This window comes from Otolemur garnettii, unplaced genomic scaffold (assembly GCF_000181295.1).
Source record: "Otolemur garnettii isolate 467f Iridium unplaced genomic scaffold, OtoGar3 scaffold00071, whole genome shotgun sequence".
NCBI classification, from domain to species: domain Eukaryota; kingdom Metazoa; phylum Chordata; class Mammalia; order Primates; family Galagidae; genus Otolemur; species Otolemur garnettii.
The window spans coordinates 9,960,384-9,987,092 of record NW_003852466.1 but is presented as its reverse complement, the minus strand read 5'-3'; the positions used below and the strand labels follow the sequence as shown (position 1 = coordinate 9,987,092).

Genomic DNA, 26,709 nt, shown 5'->3' with positions numbered 1-26,709 from the left:
GACCAGGCCTTCAAGCCCAGCTGTCATTTTGTCTTCTTCTGTGACTCAAGGGCTTTTACAAGCATCTAACACAGTGCCTGGCATGTAGAAAGTCTTCACTAAATTTAACTTCCCCATTAGAAAACACATTTTATTTTTTAGAGTAGTTTTGTATTTATAAAAAAAATGGGAAAGATAAACCACACACCAGGTTCCCCTATTGCTAACCCCTTACATTAGGATGGTATGTTAGTTACAGTGAATGGACATGTTCCGCTGAGTAACTTTGAAGCCCTCTGTGTGTTCAGCTCCCTCCGTTCACACCTGCTGCTGCCCAGATTCTTGTCCAGGACACCACACTGCATCTGGTCCTTGCTCCTCCTCAGGCACCTCTTCGTTGTGATAGTTTCACAGGCTTCATTGTGTTTGATCATTTTACTCCTCCAGATTCGAAGAGTACTGGTTAGGTGTTTGTAAGATATCCCTCTATAGTTTTTTCATGGTAAAAATGAAGTTGTGTTTCTGGAAGGAAGATAACAGAACTAAACCGCCAATTTGGTCACATCATGCTAAAAGTCAACGTGGTCATCATTACTGCTGATGCTGGCCCTGATCACCCAGCTTAGTTAACACTGGACAGGCTTTCCTTTCTGTTGTTATTCTCCTGCCTCCCCAGGCTGCACGCTGAACTTTCTGAAGAGACACTACTGCTATGCACAGTCCAAGCAGGAAGAGTGGGTAGCTGCAGTTCACCTCCTGGAGAACAGAGTATTTATTTACATCACTTATTTGGAATTCCCCTGCATTGGAGATTTGTCTTTTTCCATCATTTATTTATTTATTCAATTGTTCATTTATATCAGTGAGGAATCATGCATATTTACACATGGAATTACATTTCAATACCACTATATTATATTTTTCAAATGGTTCCAGCATTGGTCATTGGTGGTTCTGAGCTGGCCTTTTGATGTACCTGGCAAAATGGAGTTTTCTACAGGATGCTCCAGGCTCACCTTGTACATTTCCTGCCCTAGAACTAATGTCAGGCATTTTCCCAAGGAGTTCTGGTTCATTTTACTGGGGAGTGAGATTAGAAACAAATAATTCTGGGTCTAGTTGTGCTGGCTGCTACCTGGGATACGTACTCATTGTGTTACCTTGGGTAAATTATGACCCAAACACAAATCCAGAGAGAGAAACTGGAAATTGCTTTATAGTTCTGTTAGTCAAAGGAAGTGATACAGAAGGTGACTCAAGGGAAGGTCCAGGGCCCACCAGGAGGGAGACAGAGGGGGAACTCTGGGAAGGAGCCTTCACTGTGGTTTCCCTAGAAAGATACAGGCATGAGGCATGGCAAATGGAAGAGGTTACAAAGGACTGACTCATTTGAATAATTTCAATGTCACACTGCATATATGGATTGTCTTAGTTTTCTAGCGCAATTAAGGTAGATGGATCATGTGAGAGGCTTCTAAAGGGCTGGAAATATGAATTTATTTATCTTCTCAAAAATGCAAATTGACCAGGCTTTTGCTGGGACTTCAAAATTGGGTCAAAGTAGTATTTTAAAAAACTAACTTCATAGTCCCTAATCATTAGAGAAATGCAAATCAAAACCACTCTCAGATATCACCTAACCTCAGTGAGAATGGTCAAATCACAAAGTCTCAAAGCTGTAGCTGCTGGAGTGGATATGGAGAGAAGGGATCACTTTAACCTGCTGTTAGGACTGGAAACTAATGCACACTTTTTAGAAGGAAGTGTGGAGAATCCTCAAAGAACTCAAATTAGATCTCCCAGTTGATCTTGCAATCCCATTACTAGGCATCCACCCAGAAGAAATAAAAATCATTTTACCATAAGGACATTTGCACTAGACTGTTTATAGCAGCTCGATATACAATCACCAAAATGTGGAAACAACCTAAATGCCCATCCACCCATGAATGGATTAATAAACTGTGGTATATGTACACCATGGAATATCATTCAGTCATGAAAAATATGGAGACTTTACATCTTTTGTATTAATGTGGATGGAGATGGAGCACATTCTTTTTTAGTGAAGCATCACAAGAATGGAGAAGCAAGAATTCAAAGTACTCAGTTCTAATATGAAGGCAGTAGATGAGCAAATACAAGGTGGGGGGCAGGGGAACAAGGGAGTGAGGAGAGGGGTAAGGAGAGAAAGATGGTGGGGTCACAGTGTACGGCACAGCTCTTAGGGGCAGGGCACAATTATAAGAGGGACCTTGTCTAACAAATGCCAAAAAAAAAAAAAATTGTCTACCATAGTAAAAATTAAAGACAAATCTGAAAAGAAAAATTAAGGGATCTGCAAACTAAAAAAAACAAAAAAACAAAAAAAAAAACCAGGGTAATTTTACTTATCCTCATTGGTAATACAGAATATGTAAACTAACACAATAAGGTACTAATGTTTTTAAGTAAAAATTTACAGATCAAATACAGTTATCACTGAAAAAATTTATATTCTGGGTAGTCATTTCTTTTACATCCTCTTAGCTAGAAAAACAAGAACACACACATATTTTATACACATATATATGCTATATGTGTATAAAAGGATATATGTGTGTATATATGCTCATACATTTATATAGGTATGTTTGTGTACAATTATGCACTACCTAACAACATTTTGGTCAAGGATTAGATAGGAGCATATAAAAATGTGGTACCATGAAATTATAATGGAGCTGAAATATGCCTATTGCCTGGTGATGCACTGATGATCATGGCTCCTTGCAGGCCTGGGCTATTGTGTGGGTTTGTGTCTTAGCTTCTAAGGAAAAAGCCTAAAGTTAAAAAAAAAATTAAAAATAAAAAAGCTTAGAGAATAAGGATATTAAAAATGAAAAAAATTTTATACCTGTACAGAGTATTTGTGTCTTAAGTTGTATTATTCCTAAAAGTCAAAAGTTGAGAAATATTTAAAGTTTATAAAGTAAAAACTTATAGGCAGTGCCTGTGGCTCAAAGGGGTAGGGTGCCAACCCCGTATGCTGAAGGTGGTGGGTTCAAACCCAGCCCCAGCCAAAAACTGCAAAAAAAAAAAAAAAAAAAAAAAGTTACAACAAGCCAATTTAATTTTTACAAAAGGAGGAAAAATTTTAAAAATAAATTTAGTGTAGCCAAAGAGTCCAGTGTTTATAAACCCTTTAGTAGTATGCTATAATGTCCTACTCCTTCCCAGTCACTCTCCACTCACTCACTGACACTCAGAGAAACTTCCAGTCCTGCAAGCTCAAAAAGAGTAAGGAAAAAAATACAACAAAATATAATACAAATTTTAAAACTAGATAGTATAACAATTATTTGCATAGCATTTACATTGTACTAAGTATTATCAGAAAATCTAGAAATAATTGAAAGTACACAGAAAGATGTTTATAGGTTATATGCAAACACTCCTCCATCGTCTATGTAAATAAATAAATTGGATTTCTAAAGATTTTGGTACTTGAAGGGGATCTTGGAACAAACCCTGCACAGATATCATGGGATGTACAACACACACACACACACACAAAGAGATACCTCTACACATTTAAAGAAAGAGTCTATATGAAATTTGCCAATCACAATAAAGAGTTCACTAAAAGCAAAAAATCAAGGTTTAGAATTTATATAATTTCCCCCTAAATCAGCTTTATGACAAGAGTGATTACTACAACTATTATTTAATAATAATCTAAATTTAAATGCCAATTCCACTAAATAAAATATTGCACATTGTAGAAATATAAGCACAATGATTATTATTAATATCAATATTTATAAATGATATGGATCTAGTTTGAAAATGAGGTTATTGTAGACACACTATTAAAGGAAATAATAGAAACTAATATAATTATTCAATTATATTTTCCCTTAATAATTTAAGCATATTCTAGGACAAAAAACATATTCAAGTGTTCTTCCTACAATATGCCTTAAGGGCTTGGGGAACAATATATTCAAACACAATTCATTCAGTGATTAAAAGTAGTGAATCTTCCTTTCACAAAGCCTTTTATATGTATTTAGTGGTCCCATGGCATAGATTTCAGTTAGGGAAACAGTAGATTAGACACAAGGAACCAGCAATGTTTAATACAGGACTCCTCAGAGCCTTTTTCATCTCAGTAAGAATTAAGGAATAGGAGACAGGAGAGAGTGAGGGAGGAGCCCTGGGGTGAAGGAGCCGCTACTCACTGAGATGGTGAAGGCGTTTAGCCTCCTGTGCCTCTTCCATTACAGAGGCTCTCTTCAAGGATAAAATTATAAAGACATTAACAGTCCAGTTTTTCTTTAATAGTGAGGAAAACAAAAGTGGAATTATGCAATTCTCAACTCTCTGCAAAGCTGAACAGGGAATATTTAATTTCATGTGGTCGCATTGTCTAACCACCATCAAGTCAGATGTGAAGAACCAGCTGCCGACTGCATCTTCCCTGGGCTCTGGGAAAGGTCAACCCTTTTTCTCTCTACTACACCTGTAACAAGAGGAGCAACAGCCATGGAATTTGACCAGAAACAGACCAAAAGGATGAAGTGAACTACCCAGAATTGCTAGAATACACAAGAAAGACATATTTTATGTAATTTAGTCTCCTTAATTACTTAGGTTTCTGTAAAACAACATAGGGAGGTGAGTTTAACACTTAAGCTGTCCCTAAAGGAATGCTATTACTTTCTTATGACCAAGCACTGCTGAATTTTAAAGGACAATGTTCATTTAAAATAGAATAAAAAGATAAAATCCTTAGGAATAAATTTAATGAAAATGTAAAACATATACTCTGAAAATTTAAAACAATGAGTGAAAGACCTTAAAGAAGAAAAATAGATTGAAAGACATCGTATTTTCATGGATTAAAAGACTTGATATTATTAACATAATAATAATCCCCAACTTGATCATCAAAACCTTAGGAATCTCTTTTCAGGAATAAATAAGCTGATCCTAAAATTCATGTGAATATTCAAGGAACTTAGAAATGCCAAATGTAAGGATATTTAGAGTCTATTTTCTTGAGATATTTGTTTATTTGTTTTTGACTCAATTAAATATTTCATATTATAAAACAAAAGGAAGAAAGGAGTTTGAAGGTTCACATTTTATGAATTCAAAACTTACTATGAATAGAAAGTTACCTAGACAGCATGGCATCGACACAAGGATAGACATACAGATTAATAGAATAGACTTGAAAGTTCAGATATAAACTCTCAAATTTATAGTTAGTTGATTTTCAGGAAGAGTGCCAAAATCAATGAGGGAAAGAGTGGTCTCTTCACCAAATGGCACTGTGCCAAATGGATATTTACACGCATACTGAAGAATTTGGACACCTTCCTCACATGGGATATACAAAAACTAATTCCAAATGAATTGAAAATCTAAATATAAGAGCCAAACCTCCTTGAAGAAAACATATGTGTCACCATGTATTAGGCAAAGGTTTGATATACGTGACACCAAAGTGCAGTCAACAAAAATAAAAACAGATCATCAAAGTTAAAAAGTTTTGCAATTTAAAGAACACCATCAATATCATACAAAGATACCATATAAAGTATAAGAATACTTTTGCAAATTGTAGATTTAATATGACCTTTGTATCTAGAATAAATAACAAAAAAACTCTTGTAACTCAATAATAAAATCAGCAATCAAACAACGAGCAAATAATTTCAACAGGTGTTTCTCTAAAGAAGATACATAGGTGGCCAATAAGTGAATGAAAAAATGCCAGTAAAGAAATGCTTATCAAAACTATACTTCAATAAATAGTCAAAGTATAGACACAGCTGTGTATCTATTAGGATAGGTGTTAACCAAAAAAGACAGATGATGAGGCTTAATAAGGATCTAGAAATACTGAAATATACACTATTAGTGGAAGTATAATGTGGTGTAACCAAACTGGCAAACAGTCTGACAATAGCAAGTTTCACTCCTTGGTATATATATATATATTTTTTTTTTTTCAAGAGAAATAAACATGTATGTCCACAAAAAAATTTGTATACAAAATAATTTCTAAAAAAAAAAAAAAAAAAACAAAAAGCAGATCACACCAAGTCTTATAGACAGTAGAAATAGAAATACTTCAAAATCATTCTATTTAGTCTGGATATCCCTGATAGTAAAATTAGAAAAAAATATATTATTATAAAGGGGAAATTACAGACATATTTCACTGATGAATAAGGATGCAATATGATAAACAACATATTGACATATTGAAATAAAAATAGATGTTTAAGTAATATACGTTGATCAAAATTAAATCCAGTTTGTGTGAGAATTTTTTTAAGAAATTATTTTTTACTTTTATTTATATATATTAGTCATCTTTTTTTTTAGACTTTAGTAAAAGCATAATAAGGAAAAAAATTGTTTGCTATTTGTATTTTGTCTTGTGTATTCTGTAACAAACAAGTAGTAAATGATTATGTATTGAAAAAAAATTGCACAGCTCTTGTTAAAGTTATATTGATAGTAAGATATAGATAGATATAGATAGATATAGATAGAAAGTTATATTGATAGAAAGTAATATACTTTCTATCAAAATAGATACTTTCTATTTTGGTTGCTGATACAATGCTATCTTTCTTTTTCTAATATTATTTTGTAATTCTTTTTTACATAGGAATATAATTGATTTTGTATAGTTATTTTGAAGTTAGCTACATTGCTGAATTTTTCTATTGTTTTGGTAACTTGCAAGTAACTTGGTAACTCAGAAGTAATGAAATTTGTATTTTTTTTACAAACCATCGGGTTTTTAAGTTATCATAATTGTATTATCTAGGATCTCCAGCTTTACTAGGAGTGGTGGTAATGAGTACACTTATCTCATAATTGATTTATAGATAATGCTTTTGTTTCCTCATAAAATTGATATATTTGCTCCCCCCAAAAATATTTATACACAAATATTTAGAGCATCTTTATTCGTAATAGCCAAACAGTAGAAACAACTCAGATGTATATCAATGAAGGAATGAATAAATATACTAAGGTCTACCCATGCAGGGGAGTGTTATTTGACAATTTAAAAATACATACTGGTGCACACATAAATAACCTTGAAAACATCACATTAACAAGCCAGACACAGAGGACCACATATGGTCTGACTCCATGTATGTGAAATGTCCATGATGTGCATGTCTGTAGTGAGAGCCGCTGGAGGATGAGCGAATGCCTACACCTGGGGTGATGGATGCTGGCAAGAGGTGTGGGGTTGCTTTTTGGAGCAGTGTGTAGTGAATTCCAAAATTGATTGTGGTGATAGTGCACAACTCTGTACTCAAAGACATTGAATTGTATACTTTTGATGGGTGGATTTTTTGGTATATGAATTTATCTCAAAACTATTGTTTAAGAAAAAAAAAGTTGTGTATATTCATGTGTTTATATTTTTATACATAGCCATCAGTATCTATACTAAGCAAAAGATGAGATTATATAAATGTTTCTGACAAATTTTTATTACAACAATCTAGCCTTCTCCTCTTGCTAATATACAAATTTCTCTACAATAGTAAGAAGCTGGCTCCTCCGCCCCACACATCATCCACTTACTTATTTAATTTGAACATAAATGTACAGCAGTACTGGAGGTGTTCCCTTTGCCCTTCATGGAAAGCAACATCATCCTCATGTTGCCCTGTGCAGTTCCTTCAGCTTTCATCCTGGGGAGCTCTGTCTGGTCTTACAGATGCTGTTCAATTTCACAGTTACTCAGGTCAGCAGTCTTCCTCCTCCCTCATCACTCATCTGGAAACGTATTTGTAACAATTCCATTGTCTTCTCACAAACTGCATTTCTTCCTTTGATCTAAATGATCTTTAAGAGTTTGCACATGTTAAGAGTTATTCTCTCTTCTCTCAAGTCCAATGGGTTTTGACAATATGTAATGTGACATAACTGCTATTATCATTTCACATAGAATAGTTTCATTGCCCTAAAAGCCCCTGTGCTTTGCTCATTCCACCTTTTCCCCTCCCCGGAAGTCCTGGAAGTTATTACGTATTTCACTTTCTCTATAGTTTTATCTTTACAGAATGTCATATACAAGTCAGCAGAATATGAGGCCTTTTCAGACTGGCTGGTTTCACCCACACTTAAGGTTTCTTTTTTTAAGACTTTATTTCATTAGAGCAGTTCTCGTTCACAGAATAATTGAAAGGAAAGTAAGGAGATTTATCCAGTAGTTCCAGTCCCCTCACCTTTACAGCCTCCCATATTATCAACAAGCCCCGAGTTGCACTTTTGTTGCAATAGACAGACCTACATTGGCACGTCGTGGCCATGTCCTTTTTGCAGCGTGGTAGCCCATTTTCCTCCATGGCTCCTGCTATAGATACATCACAGTTTGTTTATCCATCCTCCTATTGAACAGCATCTTGGTTGGTCACTCTCAGTTACGGATGGCAATGGATCCAGCTGCCATCTACACTGCATGCAGGTCTTTGTGTAAACAGACATTTTCAAATTCGTTGGATAAACACCTAGGAATACATCGTAGATTATATGCTAAGACTAGATTAGCTTTGTAGAAACTGGCAAACTCACCAACGAGGAATGGGAATTACCCTTGAGCCTGATTCCTGTCAGCACGCACCTCTCCGTATGCTCACTTGCCATTGGTATATCTTTTAGGATACAGTGTTCAATATTTTCACCATTTTTTAATTGGGCTATTTGTCTTCTTACTATTATGAGTTTTTTTGTAAATTTTGGATATAAATCCTTTACCAGGTATGTGAATATTTATAAATATTTTCCTCCAGTTTGTGGCTTGTCTTCTCATTCTCTTAACAGTATTTTTCACAAAGCAGAAGTCTTTAATTTTAATATATCCTAAATTATCAACATTTTTTTTGCAGACTATGCTTTTGGGGTTGTATCTAAAAACTTATTGACAAATTCAGAGCTGCATAGATACATTTTCTTCTATCAGTTTCATAATATTGCATTTTTATATTTAGGTCCATGACTTGTTTTGTGAGGGGTATAACATCTATGTCTAGATTTTTTCATATTGATGTCAAATTGCTGCTTTTCTTGGAAAGACTATTTTTTCTTTTTGCTGTTAATTTACCCTTGTTTTGCAGTCAAAGATCAGTTGAGTCTATTTTTTGTTATCATTATTTCCATTTTTTTTCTTGATCTCTGTTCTGTTTAATTGATCTATGCACTTATTCTTTTTAAAACATCATGCTTTCTAGATCACTGGAACTCTTTAATAAGTTCTGAGTGAGCATCCTGCATCTTCCAACTTTCTTCATCTTCTTCAGTGTGGTGATGGCTTTCAATTTAAATATTAGAATCAATTTGTTGATATACACAGATAAGTTGTGGGATTTTTACTGAGATAGCATTAGTTCCATGACTCAAGTTGGAAGGAATTGACATCTTGAAAATAGTGATTCTTCCAACCCATAATATGGAATGTCTCTCCATTTTTGATTATCTTTGAGTTTTTCTCCAGGCTTTTTAATTTAAATATATAAATCCTATAGTAATTTCATATGAATTATAACAAAGTATTTCCCCTTTTGTGTGTGCTATTATAAGTTGTGTTTTTAATTACAATTTCTCATTGGTGGAAACCAGTTGACTTTTGTATATTAACTTGGTATTTTGTGATCTTGTTATAATTAGTACTAGTGCAGGTTTCTGTTGTTTCTTTGGGGTTTTCTACATAGAACAGAGACAGTTTTCTTTCTTTCTTGCCACTAAGACTTTTCTATGGTCTTGTCTTATTGCACTTGCTAGAACTTCAAGTGGGATGATGTGGAGTGGTGGGGAGCAGGAACATCTTTGCCTCGCTTCTCATCCCAGAGAAGAAACATTAAGTTTCTTACAATCTTTTCCCTTTTTAATAACTTGCATCATACGTTTGTCAGGGTTTTTTTTTCTTTTTTGTCCTAGTTCTTCATCTCATCTCAGACCTGTTGAAATAGAAAGGACAACAGAAAATAGAGAAACTTTGGTTATAATTGGAAGTTAGGTCTTAGCCAAGTTAACCTCAGTGCTTTACATTTCAGTGTTTTATCTCTAAATTAGAAAAATATTTCCTATGCCAGTGATCTGTTATGATGATTATTCAGAAAAAATGTCTAATGGTTCTTTCTTCATTTAACACCTTAATTTCTAACTTTAATGTAGGTCTAATGTTAAATGCTTGATACAGATCTGTGAGCAAGGCACCAGGCCAGCTTTTAGAAACTTGTCATAAGAAAAAGTTCAGGGCACAGTCATTTTCAGTAACTATTCATAAGTGCTTTGAGAACAATAAGTGCTTTGATAGCTTCTAATAATTAAAAGCTATAATCTTTACTTTTATTTCTTTTTCAAATTTAGTCACTCTTCCCCAACTGTCAAAACCAGCCAAAGACATTTCCTGTCTGTTTTCTCACATAATTTGTTTTGATCACAGAAAATCGGTACAAATGATTCCAGTTGATAATCTTTCTAGCTTCTGCCTTGTCTCCACTACTTCCTAATTCTTTCACAAGCAACTCTCAAGAATTTCTATACCTGGGTTACATGATGCCAACATTTGGAGGGGGTGGTAACATCACATTCCAGATGGAAGATATGATAATAATTATATTTTCCTAGAAAGAATACTAAGTATTTAAAGCAAGCGTTTTTCATAACATTGACGCTGATTATTTAAGTATGAAATGTCTTCATAAAGTCTAATATTATTCTGGGGCTCAATTCTTTGCATTTTTTAAGCAAGGAAATTAAGAAAAAATATTTTATATATTTGTGAGTGTATAGGAACACCAGTTTGGATATTGTGTTTTTAAAAATAAAATAACTGACAATACTTTGGTATCCCAAAAGTGCTTGGGAGACCAGTGCTTTGTTACCAGGCAACATCCTTTAAGACATTCACGATGTGTCAACTGAAAACAATTTCAGATGAGTTTTCAGGTATCATGTGATTTATGAGGTCAGCACATGAAACAGTTCACTCATTTTTTTCCCCATAATTTTGGGAGCAGGAGGGAAGAAGCAGAGGTGGAAGGGGACCTCATGACTGAAATACTGAAACCACTGGGAGAACATCAGACAGCAGCCAGACTGAAAACAGTTAATTGCCCTTTGATGCTGTCTGCAGTCACCACCTTAAGATTTTGGTTACGTAATGAAATAATTTATTTGGTTTGTCTTTCCTTATTTTCTTCCCAGTAAGCTAATGAAGTGACTCCGAACAGAGGTGCTGACTGGGATGGGCATGTGTGTTCCTGTGGCCCGGTGTTTAAAAAACATTAAATTAAATGCTATTTCTGAAATTTTGGACAGCTTCTGCTGACTCTTGAGTCTCTCCAAACTCTTTTCTGTGTCAGCAATTTTGAATTTGATTTGGAACATGTTCTAAACTTTCTCCACCAAAGATCAGACTGCAGACTTGTAGAGAAGTAAAGAAATGCAAAGTAAAGCCAGTTAGGCCCCAGGTGTGCTAAGTGTTCTGAATGAAAACTTCTTTTCAGTATAGTCTCAGCCACTGACCATTAATAGTGACCCAGCTGTCCTCATGCCTAATGATTACCATGGAAGATGTTCTAGAAAATTTAAATGATGCCATTTATTAATTAAAATGCATTTACTCTGCCTGAAATCTATATTTTAAGACACATGATACAGATTGTCTCTGCTGAAGGTACCATTGGTTTTGAGACTATTTCAAGAAATCAAGAATGTACTCCTTACAGAAAAGGATTAAAGGAAGTAGTTTCTATCATCTAAAAAAGTTTAGTTGGATGGGCAGTCTTGTCAAAGTTGTTTGCTTGTCTGTTTCCTAAGAATAAAGGTCACTGATACACCTATCCCTGAGTCTGTTACTCAATTACTCTATCGTGTAAACATTTAAATGTGAAGTGGATAAATATTGATTAGATATTTAGCTGATTGTTATTTAAGAATTCCCGTCTAGAATAATAGATTATGTGTGTGCATGTGTGTGTTTCAATGTTAATTTTCTACTATATGCCAGGGTCCTTTGCAAATACTATTAATCCTCAACACAAAGTTATTATATATTATTTATCAGTATTTTGCAAAATTAGAAACAAGGGTCCACAAGGCTTAAGCAATTTGATAGCATATTAAAAGGTGGATATCTGAGTCACTGATATGTTCTCTGACCTAAATTCCAATATTGTTCAACTTCCCATCATAAATCCTTTAATGGTAAATTAGGGATTAATTTACTTAAAAAACTACAATATCCTCTCAATAAAAAAAAATTCTAGTAAATATTTGTTTATTTTAACTTAGTTTTTGTGTATGCGTATGCACTTTTAACTTCCTTTTTCTTTTGTGCGTGCAGGAATGTTAATATGCATAGGTTTTGCAATATAAATTATAAAACACAATATCTTCCCATGTTTGTGGCTGTACTTGTGGGGTTAATGCCACAGCAGACCCACAAATAGAAACAGAGTTTACAGCGTTATTTAATATGAGTAGTTTGCTTTATGTTTCAAGTTGCTTTGCATGCATTTTAATTCACACAAATCTTACCTGTATAGATATAATATGAATGCTTGTTTGAAAACATGATTTGATGAGAGATTATGAAACTAAAATATGTATTTTTAAAATAGACAAAATTACATAGCATGATCTCAAACCAAAACCTTTTGATTATGGAATGCTGCTCATTTACACAGATTTTTTAAAATAAATTCATATCTATCTCTACCACAAAGACTTTTTTATTCAAAATAAATTAAAAAATTATAGATCTCAATTTCTGGTATAGCCATCTCATTCTTTAAGCATTTTTTTTCTATTTATAAAAGCTAAATTTTCAGCTAAAGAAAACTTTTCAACTTTGCCAAAGCGATGAATTTTTATTCTATCTGAAAACATTTAGCAAGAGTCACCAGAGCACACATTTTTTTCAAATTTGTTCTTGGTTCTTTTTAAATGATATTATCTGTTCCCCTGAAGAACAAAAGACTGAGGGAAAGAATTCCCATCTGTAAGAAAGAGAGCAGCATTTACATGTGGAAATGGATAATGGATTTGTGGAGATAAAGTGATCAGATGACAAGTATCTCTCCCAGCGTCAGGGGTGGAAGAGTCAGTTTCTGAAGCAGTTCTACACAGGGAAGCAACCAGAAGGCTCGTGTGAATCAGCCCCTCCATGGGCCTCCCCTGTACATATCACGTAGAGATGAGAGCCTCATAATAGAGCAATGTTGATTTTTTAAATTGGAATTATAGAATTTCTCCAAATTTCATAAGCCAGTGACCGAATTATTGTTTCTCCTGCGAAAGAAAAAAGGAAATTGATTTAAAAAATGGACAATTCCATTATCATTACTATTTAGGTGTATAATCCATTCTGTTTTCAAACAAGCAAGTAATTATTTTGAACCTGGTATATTTTGTCTGAATCTGAGACACACACATGAATGACTTCTGTGCTGCCACCCCTGCCTCCCAGCCAGTTTCTCCACAACCCAGTCCCCAGGACTCTGAGCCGCTGGAGGGAGAGGCAGGACCTTGAGGGACAAAGATAATCCTTACCGTGATGTGGAGTCACTTACTTGTCACCTAAAACTTGTCACTTCTAGGTAACAAAAATACATATATGAACATGGTAAGATGTATAACAAGTTAAGATTCCACAGTCTATCTAAAATAATCATTGGAAAGAACTTAATTTTTAAGAATTAAGGAGTTTAACACCTATAGGTCCTTTTATTTTGACAGACTTTTGATTTAAAAGTCATAAAATACTACATTTATTACAAGATAAAGTATTTTCTTTCTTTCTTTCTTTTTTTTTTTTTTTTTTTTTTTTTGAAGATCAAAAGCAAAACCCAGGGAAAGAAAATGGTGTGTCCATAAAGTATCAGGAAAACACTAACCACTCTCTAAAATCCTGTCTTTCAGGAAAGAACGGTGACCATCAGAAGACAAACAGTAGGAGGATTTGGATTAAGCATAAAGGTAGCCTGCCTTTCCAGCCTATCCTTACAAAGGCCGCCCTGTGAGGGCTGAAATTTGGGGTGCTATCAAGTTTGGAGACTAGAAATTAGACAGAAAGGGCTACCGCACTCTTTGATATTTAGAGTAGGATGCAAATTAGGTAGTAAAGCCTCACAGTAACCTGGCCAGGCTGTGACCTTTGGATATAGAAATTTTAGGAAAGAATTTGGGGATTTTATATTACCCAGTATTGGATATAACTCATTACCTTTTCTTGATCTGGTTTCTTCTATAATTTTATACATGACATTGCCTTGTGTGTATCTTCTTCTAACCAACCAGAGAAGGAAAGATGGTCTGGGGTTAATGGAGCAAGAACAAATTTCATACCAATAACCCTGATAGCAAGCAGAATTTCAACCTATTCATCATGTTGTTTGTTTTATTGTTCATTTTAATTAAAGAAATCAGTAAATCTCATTTTACAATGCCAAACACAAAGGGCACACTTGAACTTTAGCACAGGATTCATATTAAAAAGTAACCATATCTGTTCATTTGCATTTATTATTACATTTTAAAGGTTTTTATTTCTGTATGTTATTGACTATTAGAAATGTACCACACTTGAAATTTATTATAATTTAAACAAAAAAGAAATCTTGAAAGCAAATTATATAAATATTGAGGAGCTACTCAATGACTTTAATGCCCTTAATAAACCTACATCTTTGTATAGAGAAATGAAATTTAACGTTATCTTGATTCTTGGTTTGGGCATTTTATTTATGTAGTGTTAAAAATAACTTCTGCATCATAGGTATACATTTCATGAAATTTTAACACAGATCAAGTCATATATTGGTGGAAAGTGAAACTCTAAATTTTGTGAATATCACCTCTAAATAAATTTGTGAATAAATGACTCAGAAAAACCATCCACACACAACAGTGCTGCTGTCGGTGATAGGAATATTATTATATAAAGCATTGGTTTTAAAATATGTTTTGCACAGTGTCTTCTTATGACTCACACAGCTGAGAAGGAGACATGGACCCCACTTAAATGTAAATAGTTAATAGAAATTTATTGTACCTGTGCAGGGGTTGTTGCAATAGGAAGCAAGCGACCTTGAATGACAGATCAAATGGGTCTTTAAACCCTATTTCTGCATCACAGCAAACAGGCAGAGATACAGAAGCAGCTGAATCCTTGCGGTTAGCCTTGGGCAGGGGGAATTGCATAGTATGGGGGGGCAGGGGTGGGTCAAGCCTCTCCTCCCTATGCACTTTCTTATCTCAAGTTTCTTCTCATAGTTCTTCCTCCTCCCTACACACTTCCTTATCTTCAGGCCTCTTCTCAAAAGTTCTCCTCCCCACCCTTGATGGGGCTGGGACTAATGGATTCTAAGGAAATTTCTTCTTCAAGGGCAGGGGGCTTGGTTATCACAGTCTATCTAACACCAAGACTAGGGAGAAATGTAGAAATTACAGGAGGTGGAAACCACCTCATGGGAATTCCATCACTCAATAGATAAGTCTTTTTCTTTTAGTTTAATTTTGCTGTTAGCCAGATATTTATGGAGATTTCTGTGAAGAATGTAAAGGTACCACCACAGATACTAGAAAGTGCATGAAAGAAATCTAATAGAAAGTTAATTTCATCTGAGATAAGCTTTTCTGCTGATCCCAGAATGAATTTGTAGTGGAGCTATATTAATTTTGTGCCAGTTAAAAATGTTCTTTTCCTTTTGTTTAATATTTGTATTTATAACTCGAGTCTAATAACACAATGCTATTTATTTTTATTAAGTACTACACTTTTAAACTAAATAGTTCTTAAATATAAATAATTTTATTAAATGAATCTTTTCATTTAAAAAATTAAATTAGTCCAAATCAAAAAATATTATAGTCATGATAAATAACTTTCTGAACTAAATAAGTACTATACGTATTTTGCCATATAACCTCCTCATATATTAGGAGGTTTGACCCAAAATCCCCACTATTTTAAGATCCTTATGACACACATACACTAATTAGAAACTGTTCATGCCAAAGAAATACCTTTTATGGTTTTGCAGTTTAGCTTTCCCAATACTAAACTCTGAACTTTGCCTTTCTAATTTTATTAAACTATCTACCCTTGTGATTATTTATATCAAAGTTTGTTCTTTCTTTCTTTTAAATAGCAGTTACTATACAGACCCCTTTTCCCTGTCATCATGTGAACTGGATATACTACTGGATTCATGAATTCAATATATAAAATAAACAGCTTTTTAAAAGTTCATTTTAGGCTCAAAGTAGGATTAAAATTTCCATGTTGAACTATTTATTTTTAGCTTCTTGAGCAATTTAAGCCATTAATATAAATACGTGCATCAATATATAAGTGTATGTTTTACCCTTACTTGCTTTAGTTAAGCAGTCATGGCTGGCACATGAGGACGATTTGCAGTGAGGTTTATTATTATTTTTACCGGTTTTTTTTGGGGGGGGGAGCTCTGGCATATGGGGCCTGTGCCCAACCCTTTTGAGCCACAGGCGCCACCCTGTAGTGAGGTTAATTATTAATAAAGCCTTTCACATCTCAACTAGAGCAGCAGAAGGAAGGAAGGTGGCACTTACCAGTGACTCCAATATACTCAGACCTGCAGTACTTCAGTTTTACTTTCAAAAATACTTTCTAAAAAATTAGATGAAGGGTAAGAAATTTTTTTTCCCCTGGAGACAAAGTGTGACTTTGTCACCCTCAGTAGAGAGCTATGACATCACAGCTCACAGCAACCTCAACTCCCTTAGGCTGAAGCGATCCTCCTGGCTCAGCCTCCAGAGTAGCTGAGACTACAGGCACTGCCACAATACCCAGCTATTTTTAGAGACGGTGTCTCGCTCTGGCTCAGGCTGGTCTAGAACCTGTGACCTCAGGCAATCCACCTGCCTTGGCCTCCCAGAGTGCTGGGATTACAGGCGTGAAGCCACCCCACCTTGTGAAATTGTCTTTTTCTTCAGAAAACACTAAAGTCATCTAATAGAAGCTGGCCACACTCTGCACTCCCAGCACATCTTGGCACCTAGGATGTTCCTGCCACGGTCTCCACAGTGTGGGTGGCAAAGCCTCGCCCCTGCTGGTGCAGTCAGTGCCACACAAGTGGGAGGCGCAATGTGGAAGTGCTTCCACGTGGGTCTATTGCTGAGGCTCTGTCTACTAACGTGCCTCTGTGGATGGACAGGACCCGCAGGGCAGCTTGCAGTCCCTGCAGCCACGATGTCTCCAAACTCTTGACGTCTCCCTCCCACGCTCGGCGCTGGTCTCCTCCCAGCCCTCTGTCCAGATGGAAGAGTTGCCGGGAGGGTTCTACGTTGCTGGTGAGGTAAAAGTTGGCTTTTATCTCCTTTTCTTTTCTTTACCTTGTATGAGACAATGTTGACACTTCTTGGACCAACCTGTGCACACGGCTTAGAATTAAGACAGTTACAGGTCTGGCAAGTGAATTCCAGGATTTCGACTCTCGCCTTGAAGGGCCAATGCCAGCTGTGATGCAGGTCTGATGAGGGGGCTCTCATCTCAAAAATGCCGGAAATATCAAAGAATAATAGGGAAGTGTAAATTTAATAGAAATGAAAAGAATGTTATGTTAGATTTAAATTTTTTAAATATAACTTAAGTACATTGTAATTAGTTTTTCTTCAAATTGTATCCACCTCCCTTACCACTATTGCTTAAGTTTGCTTCTTAATAAACTTTGTGGTTTGCATTCTGGGAATTGCTTATAAACTCTGAGACTGTCCTTTGAAAGACATACTGCTTTTCTCAAATCATATCCCAAAATGCTAGACCCTCAAGTTGGAACGCTGCTATCTGAAAGAGCCTGACATCAGTGACATTGAGATTTTATGTGGGGATCACTGATTTCCCTTGATAGACACATTTATCCTTTAGATTCCTAAAATCATATCATTTTATAACTGAAATATTTTAGCATGAAAAGTAGAGACCCAAATTACCTACATATCCATGTAATTCTAAGTAACAACAACAACAACAAATATATATATATATACACATATATATGTAAAACGGAAACAAAAGTGACCTCTGAGCACAAGGGCGGACTTCTGCTCCAGCTGTGCGGGTGGAGGGCGCCCTGCCCAGGAAGGGGCTGGCATGAGCCAATGTGCTTGCTCCCAAAGTCCTGCCTTCTGGGGAGGAAAGTATTCTTTTTAACCTCTGGGCATGTTCCCCACGTCCTGTGGGAATATACCACTTCTGGAATATGTTGCTTTTCCTCTGCTTTCCCATCCCTTGTTATATTTGCTTGAAAGTTTGCAGTTTGTTACATTTTGGCAAATCGAGAAGGATGAAATAGTACCTAAGTCAGAATGTTAATGAGATGGAATTCGGAGGCGTGATACGGTACACATGTATCCCCCCACCCCCCACCCCCACCCCCCCAACCCCCCACACACCCCATCTGTCTTTAAGAGGCCTTTATCCCAAGCCTGAGAGCATCAGAACCCTTCTCTGGCTTTTGGACTGTGCTCACTCCTGCGCCCAGCACTGCAGGAAGCCTGGCTGCGTTAAGAGGTTTCTCTCTCTGGCTGCCTTTCAGAGGCTTGCCATACCTGCTATAACTTTGGGTCTTTTTCCATGGTGATTTTGGGTCTTTCCTGCCTGTTAATCATCCTTCCATCTTACTTGATTGTAACTTCTTTCATGAGCATAGCCTCATGTGCTTTCTCTCCTGTACTAGTTGGCCCTTCAGTACAAAATCATGCTCTTCTGTTTACTTTTTTCTAATTTCCACAAAGGCCACATCTGAGTTTCCTCAAAAACTGTACAGAAGAACCACTGAACTTCACAATCACATCCCTCTCTCTATGTTTTCAGACAGAAACTGCTTCCTTTGCAGGGATTACGTTCATCAGGCTGCTGGCCCGAGGTATAGTTTTCCTGCCGGCCTCTCCTGCCTGTGAGGACCCTGCACCCAGCCTGGGGCCTGGCTGCAGCTCCCTTCCTGCTGGCATTTTCTGGTTCCTCTCTGGCCCCTACCATTTCTATAAATAACTTAATGGTATCACAACTATAACCACAGAAACAACCGTACTTTGCATCACAGAGCTCAATATTTTTGTATTTTTGCCTCATTCATCTTGTAAGAACAACCACAGGGACAGTGACGGTAAAGCAAGCCCCATCTTGTCCTTCTGAGACTTTATCTTCCATGTCTTATACAGTATTACCATTTGCATATGATTAAATTGCATCCCATTCGTTACCATTTAAAAAAATTACCTTAGGGAGAAGATGTTTTAAATATTATGGATAGAAAAATATTTTATGGGGTAATTTCCAACTGACACAACTTTTCTTATTATAAAATTAAATTATCTATAATTTAGATAATTCAATAAAGAAAATGTATGCAATCAAAGGTGATTTCTGTTTGGCAGTTTTAACTTTGCAGCAATCAAATATATAATTATAATTATTATTATCACCCCTAATCATCTTGTTATTTACAGGTAATAATTACTAATATGTATGACTTGCTTATTAAGTGCCAGAATCTGAGTTAAATACTTTACATGCTATTTAATTCGGCTTTATGATTCAGCAAAGTAGCCAGGTACTATCATCTCTTCCACAGATAGTATCAAGAAGTTGATTAAGTGTCATGGTTATAAGTGGCAGAGCTGGGCTTGAAACCCACATAGAGCTAATGGCAAAGTCCTTACTCTTAATAACAATGGTCAGAGCTATAAACCTGGAATAAATAATCTCTAAATTTTCTACCTGAAAATCAAGTTTCCTTTCTATGTTATTAACATTCTGGTTTATTTAAAACAGAAGTAAATGTATAAAAATGACCAGGATCAAACAAGTAATTTCCTAGCATCAAGGGTTGTATACTAATCATCAAATTTTCAAAATTAAAATATCTGTATAGTAGCTGTAATAAATTTCTGCCTTTTAACTTATTAGTAATTTCTGGGCAGAAGTTTCTGAAGAACATCTGTTGATACGTGGGACAAGTGCACTACATTGCTCTCCATTCTGTCCTCCCATTCTATTTTACTAAAGTCTGAGTTATTTGTTTATACCACAGGTAAGATAGGTGTGTACTTTTCCTAGAAAATGCATTATAGATTAGTCCCAAGAATCAGTTAAAAACACTGCCAATTATTTTTCAGAGAACATTAGTACTTTTATTAAACAGTTTTATTGAGATATAATTCACATCGCACACAGTGTAAGCATTTAAGGTGTAAATTCAAGCGTTTTAGTGTATCTACAGACCTGTGAAAACATCGCCGCAGTCAACTTCAGAGCTTTGCTTCCCTTTAAGAAGACGCCCATTCCCTGTAGCTGCCACCTCCTTGCCCGTCTCCCGTGACCCAGCCCTGCACAACCACTAATCTCCCTTTTGTCTTAATAAATTTCCGTTTGTGGGACTTTCACATGAAAGCAGTGGTATAGTACATAGGAAAGATAATTAATTTTGCCAAATGCAAATTAAGTGATTTGGGAGGATAAAGGCTGCATTCAGGTGGGGATGGCTCTTGCCACATTCTTCCAGGTGATTTTTCAGTTGCCTCCCCCGGGCCTGTCCATTTATTAACCCCGATTCCTATGCTGTTATCTGCTTACAAGTATTTTCCATATACTAAATAAAAGAATATTGGGGAGGTCTATGCATCTTCCTTCCTTCTTTCTTCCTTTCTTTCTTTATTTTCTTTCTTTCTTTCTTTCCTTCTTTCCTTCCTTCCTTCCTTCCTTCCTTCCTTTCTTTCTTTCTTTTTTTCTTTCTTTCTCATTTCCAAAGCCCAGAATATGATCTATTGCTTGATTGGTTCATTGGAATAATAAAACTACTAAACTAAAAAAATGTATTTGGGAAGATTCCCGATGCCCTGAAAGCATTACAGGTTTGATTTAGTGCTGTTTCACAGTTATGCTGGCAAACCATTGTATAGAGTCCTCAAAATGCTTTAGATGGAACTTATTTCCCTGTTCCCACAAAGCTAAGTATAAAATCAACTATGCTTTGTAAAAAGAATACAACCAAGTTGAAGGAAGTCTGTGTCACTATTACATGGGCTGTTCTCCACAACATTGCCTCCCTTTCCCCAATCTTGATTTCACCAAATACTGGAGAACCAGGATTGTGAGTCACACCTCTCAAACCCCAACCCCTCTGAATACACACAGACACACACCCCTGGGACAAGGGCACCTAGGGAGAAAATGGTGACCTCAGGCCATTTCCACTCAAGTGGGAAAGCAGACATTGATCAAATTGTTATGTGAATAAAGGTAAATCACAGCCATGGCCCCCACTACAGAAGTAAATTACTTTAAGAGACACTGAAGGAGGAGTCTTTTCGCCAAAATATCAATATGAGTAGACATTTGTCTGGTTCAGAGTAAAGAACAGACCCACCCCACAGGGAGAACAGAACATTGAAGGCCTCTATGCCAGCACTGCAACCCACGGGCTGCACAGGCTGCAGAAGGAAGGGGTGTCAAGGGTTTTCATTGTCTCTCTGAGAGCAGTGGGAAGCCTATCGCCTGCTTCAACAGGATGAGCCACATAATTTGACTCTTACCTAGAACACCTCAAGTCTTCTCTTTTAGGTCCTAAATTAAATCTAATTAACTTTAATAGAGCCAGACTGCTGTCAGATTTTATCCAATTGATGAAGGTACTGTGAAATTAAGTTCCAGTTTTATCTTCTGCATTTTGTCTTAAAATTTTCTAAGTAATGAAGTTGTTTTCTTAAATAAATATAACAATTATCTCAGGGCTACAGATGTCTGATTTAAAAGTAGAATATAGTAATAATAAACACCATATTTGAATTCAAGCCACTCAAATTTTAGGAGAAAGTTTACATATGAAAGAAAAATGTTGACAAAATAGGGGTCAGCTACATCTTACCATTAAAAGATAATTACAGTAGCACCACTAGTTAGCAGGGGATATGTTCCAAGACCCCCAGTGGACACTTGAAACCACAGACAGTATTGATGAAACCCACTAGATAGCCTGTGTGTGTACATTTGTATCTATGTAGTATGTTTTTTCCTATGTGTACATACATATTCTAAGGTTTAATTTATGAAGTAGGCGTAGGAAAAGTTTAACAACAACAATGACAAAATAGAACACATAACAATATGCCATAGAAAAAGTTATATGATATGGTTTTCTCTCTCTCAAAATACCTGTTGTATTGTACCTTAAATGCCTGAAACCACTGGAAGGGAAAATAGAGATGGGGAGGGGAACTATTGTACAAATCTGGGTGCTGAGGGGAGGATGGAATTACTAAGTCAAACCTTGGAAGATCTTTCTCTCAATGGCCTTTTCTCCAGATGGACCCCAACTTGGTAACTTGCATTAAAAGTCTGAGCATTAAAAAAATCTTTGGACTCAGTAGTGGAAAGAGAGAACAGCATTAAAGAGAAAAACAGTGAAAGGGAAACCCTCCAATGACAGCCACTCTGACAAAATCCACATATGAGTGTTGTGTCTGCCCAGATATCTGAACCACGATACCTGCAGGATTTGTTTCACCTTTTTGTACTACACCCAAGCTCGTCGGTGAATGGTTTATTCAAGTTAATAGCTTTTTCTTCTAAGAGATATAGATGTATTCTTCACATCCTTTCTAATATCAAAGTATGTCTAGAAGCTGTCAGCAAGTATAAACTAGGCCCAAAAAACTTTAGACTTCATTTATTCATTCATTCCTTCAATTTAGCAATCATTTCAAGGATAAAGCAGGTATCATCCCATGCACTGGGGTTATATCAATGCACAAGACAAACGAATAAAACATTAAATACCCTGAAGAAACTTATGCGTTAGTTAGGGATGGGAAGGAAAAGAAATCAGTAAGTATTAAGAAATAGATAAAGGCGGGTTGGAAGCAAGTATCTATAATGCAGGGAGCCCAGAATAGAGTGTAAGGGATTGGGAACGTGGAGTCTAAACTAATAAATTCGAAAGGTTTTAGAATGGATTAATTCTAATACTCTTTAGAACTTTAATGCCATGTCATTTTACTCATTAATTTTTCCTTTTACTCATTAAATCTCAATTGTTAGACTGCTCTAGGATAAAGTCCATCACACTGCTAGGTACAAATCACTATTCTCTTGATTAGGTCAGATGTAGGGTCATTTTGGATGGGTTAGTGCCTCTTAGGGACATATAGCCTAAAAGGTAGAACTCAAATTAGGAGTTGTAGCCTCTGACAGTGACTTGAAGGTGGAGTAGATGGACAGTGGGTTGATGGAAAATAGTGAGGAAAAGTTGGTTGGTTGAGTAGTAGATTTGAAATTCAATCTGAGTGAGACAGTCTTCACTATCTTATTTGTCCTTTCTTCTTAAAATTCCAGAACTAGAAAGGACTAAATTTGCAACCAAAAAAATTGAATATCACTATTTTTCTCAAAAACTTTTGACTGTCCTATATTGAAGTATGCTGGAAATTCACTGTTAAAAATGGGCGTTCATGGGGAAAAGGTGTTGATGCTAAAATAATTTAGCATCTAAAATAATTTAGAAGTTTACAAATTCTGAAGCTAGAGGAACTCCACCGGCATTTACACGGTCTTTCCAGCCGTCCAGTGTGAAAGTACTGTTCTTGTTTTCTACAGCACATTTCGTTCTTTAATGTACTTACTTGATTTTCGACTATTGCTTTCAACCTTCTAAACTTTATAGTAAAGAAATAGGATCTTTATGGAATAATTTTAAGAATTTATTTTATTTTAAACAAGTTTAGTGTACTTACTTGTCTTTCTTTTTCATATCTTATTTGGTCAAATAACAACGCACTACTGAATATTCTTGGTAGTTTATTCTATAAATTGTTTAGTATGTGCTCCTGCACAAGGACGATTCCAACACTAATTAAGGAGTGTCAGATGAATCTCTCATCATTCATATGCACATTCTGATTTGGTTCATCCGTTTGTGCAGGTAAAGGGCTCCTTGATTCCTTACCATCCAAAGAGGTCCCTGTACCACTTAGTCACCAATTTAGCCAGATAACAGAAATACATATTTAGAATCCTAACTAAATCCTAACTAATCCTAACCCTACAATGGACAGCATTGCTACACATTGAAAGGAATGTCTATATAAAGACATTAATGATTTTTTTTGATATCTGAAAACTTTCAAGGGCAGTGGTTATTGATTATTGGAGGTCTGAGCAAAATTCTAAGCAGGTAGATAAGTTTCCTGGGAGTAGACACTCTACTGGTGTCTACTCAACATTCCCTTCAGAGGTTATGTAGTTTCTTAACTAAAAGCTGTGTTTTTTTAGATTAAAATGTAACATATGATTTCCTCTTTTCAGGGAGGAGCAGAACATAGCATTCCAGTTGTTGTTTCAAAAATCTCCAAGGAACAAAGAGGTAACATTTTCAGAGAATCTTACAGTTACCATTCCTTTGTAAGTCATTGTTTTTGAAGTGACAAACCTTCAAATCATAAATTAGCATATGAGTGATGAGCTTCAGACTCCCCTAGATCTGACAGTAAGTTGTGAAGTTTGATTCCTGAGTCCTCACCCTTTCCCACACAGAAGCCCAGTAAGACGGAAAGATAACTAAGTACCAGGCATGAGTTAGGGGCTGCAGAGCTTTTCAATCATTTCTTTAAACAAAGCTAATAATGACAAGTCACACGTGGTAAAAACAATTTCAGGTATTTGTTTTCCAGTTCTCTTAAGCAACTTTCATTAGTCAGCCTTTTAGGTGAAACTTCTAGGAAAAGCAATGGAGATATAAAGCCACTGTTGCACTGATCTAAATTGGTAAAACAATGTCATGTTTGAAAGTGAATTTGGGGGGCTGGGCGGAGTGGCTCATGCCTGTAATTCTAACACTTGGGAGGCTGAGGTGGATGGATTGCCTGAGCTCACAGGTTTGAGACTAGCTTGAACCAGAGTGAGACCCTGTCTTTAAAAAATAGCCGGCATCTGTTGTGGCAAGCATCTGTAGTCCCAGGTACTTGAGGGGCTGAGACAAGAGGATTGCTTGAAACCAAGAGTTTGAAGTTGCTGTGAGCTAAGACACTATGTCACTCTATCAAGGGAGACCAAGTGAGACTCTGTCTCAAAATAAATAAACAAATAAATTAAATTAAAGTGAACTTGGAGCCAATTCCATATCTGATGGATTGAAAGTCTACATCTCAGACTTTTTTACAAAGACCTCAAAATTGTAAGAGCATGAGAAAATTGATCATCCACCCTCAAAAGAATGACCAATTTTTAGCAGCCAGAAATCTGAAGTAGGAGAACTAAATAGAAATATCTTGTGTTATGTTTTAGTGGTTGAAGTGGACTGAGTCACATTATTGTTTTGAAGTTCCATTCTTTACGGACCTTTTAAGATACTACATAAAACACTTAAGTTTTTGTTTCATTTACAGGTTTTGCCTTTATTTAATTAAAAACTTTTTCATCTGCAAATAGTAGCTGCATTATCAATTGTCCTTTTTTATTCATAGCGGAACTTTCAGGACTGCTCTTCATTGGGGATGCAATTCTACAGGTACACACTTATCCTTATTACAGTGTAACCAAACATTGAGTCGGTTTACTATATACCAGGTGAAACTATGCTCTTCTTTTCATTGCAGATAAATGGAATTAATGTGAGAAAATGCAGACACGAAGAAGTGGTGAGTTGACTTTTCCTTAATGTCATAATTCACCCCATGTGCAATAGGATTAAATGCATTAGTGCCTTGCCACAATATTTTCATTTCACTCATTAAGAAGATATGACATTGGTCCAGTGGGCTATCAAATAATCTCTTGGTTGAATTTTTTTCCTATTAGAAACTGATCAGTGAGTACTGATCAAGATGAAATACTGAGGGGATAGCTGTTTAATATGTTTTTCCAGTTTTTCTATTAATCCCTACCAGCCAATGTCCACCAAATTTATCTCTAAGCCTTTGCAAATGTTTGAAAGGTTATAAACACCACCTTATGCCTGCAGACTCTCATACAGTGCATTGGTTCCTCATATACCCACACTCCCCATCATACATTCAACTGAACACTGATAGAAAATATGTGGGGGGAAATAATAAAAAATAATCATATAGCAATACAAAATAACACACACAAAACACAAAAATACAGCACAAAAACTACTTACATGGCATCTCATTGCATTAGGTATAGTCTAAAGATGACTTAAAGTATGTGGGAGGACATGCACGGATGATATCCAAATACTGCATCATTTTATGTAAAGGATTGGCACATCTGTGGATTTGGGCACTGTGCATGAGGAGGCTGGACCAAATCTTCCAGAGATACCAAGGGACAAATGGAAGAGCAAATAAAAATTCTCTGTGTGTGAGAGAGAGGGAGGGAGAGAGGTGGGGAGAGAGGAGTTTAATCTTAAGGCAGATTTAGGACTAGGCAGAGCAGTCATCAAGCTTTACTTTTCTTGGATGTTTGTGAATGTGCAGATTCTGAGGCTCTCGGATAAGATACTCTAATTTGGCAAGTTGGACTGGGCCTAGTAATTGGATTTTAACAACCAGCCTAAGTGGTTCTATTGTAGGTGTCCTCTAAAACCACATTTCAGAGAAGCTGCAACATTAAGGAGCTTGCATAGGGATGATGAGACGGCATAAAACACAATTCAGAAGGAGCAGGGCTGTGCTCGGCATTCTGGGAAATGTCTGTCA

The 26,709-nt window shown here is 36.0% G+C and overlaps 1 protein-coding gene across 1 annotated transcript in view; it reads left to right on the top strand.

Moving 5' to 3' along the window:
• SNTG1 (syntrophin gamma 1) overlaps nt 1-26,709 on the top strand; it is a gene marked incomplete at its 5' end in the record, with an annotated part of 391,830 nt that overhangs the window by 29,541 nt on the left and 335,580 nt on the right. The window contains 4 exons of the mRNA XM_003793729.2: nt 13,933-13,989; nt 24,353-24,410; nt 25,510-25,553; nt 25,642-25,683. Coding sequence (XP_003793777.2) covers nt 13,933-13,989; nt 24,353-24,410; nt 25,510-25,553; nt 25,642-25,683 — 201 coding nt within the window. The remainder of the gene's footprint in view (nt 1-13,932; nt 13,990-24,352; nt 24,411-25,509; nt 25,554-25,641; nt 25,684-26,709) is intronic.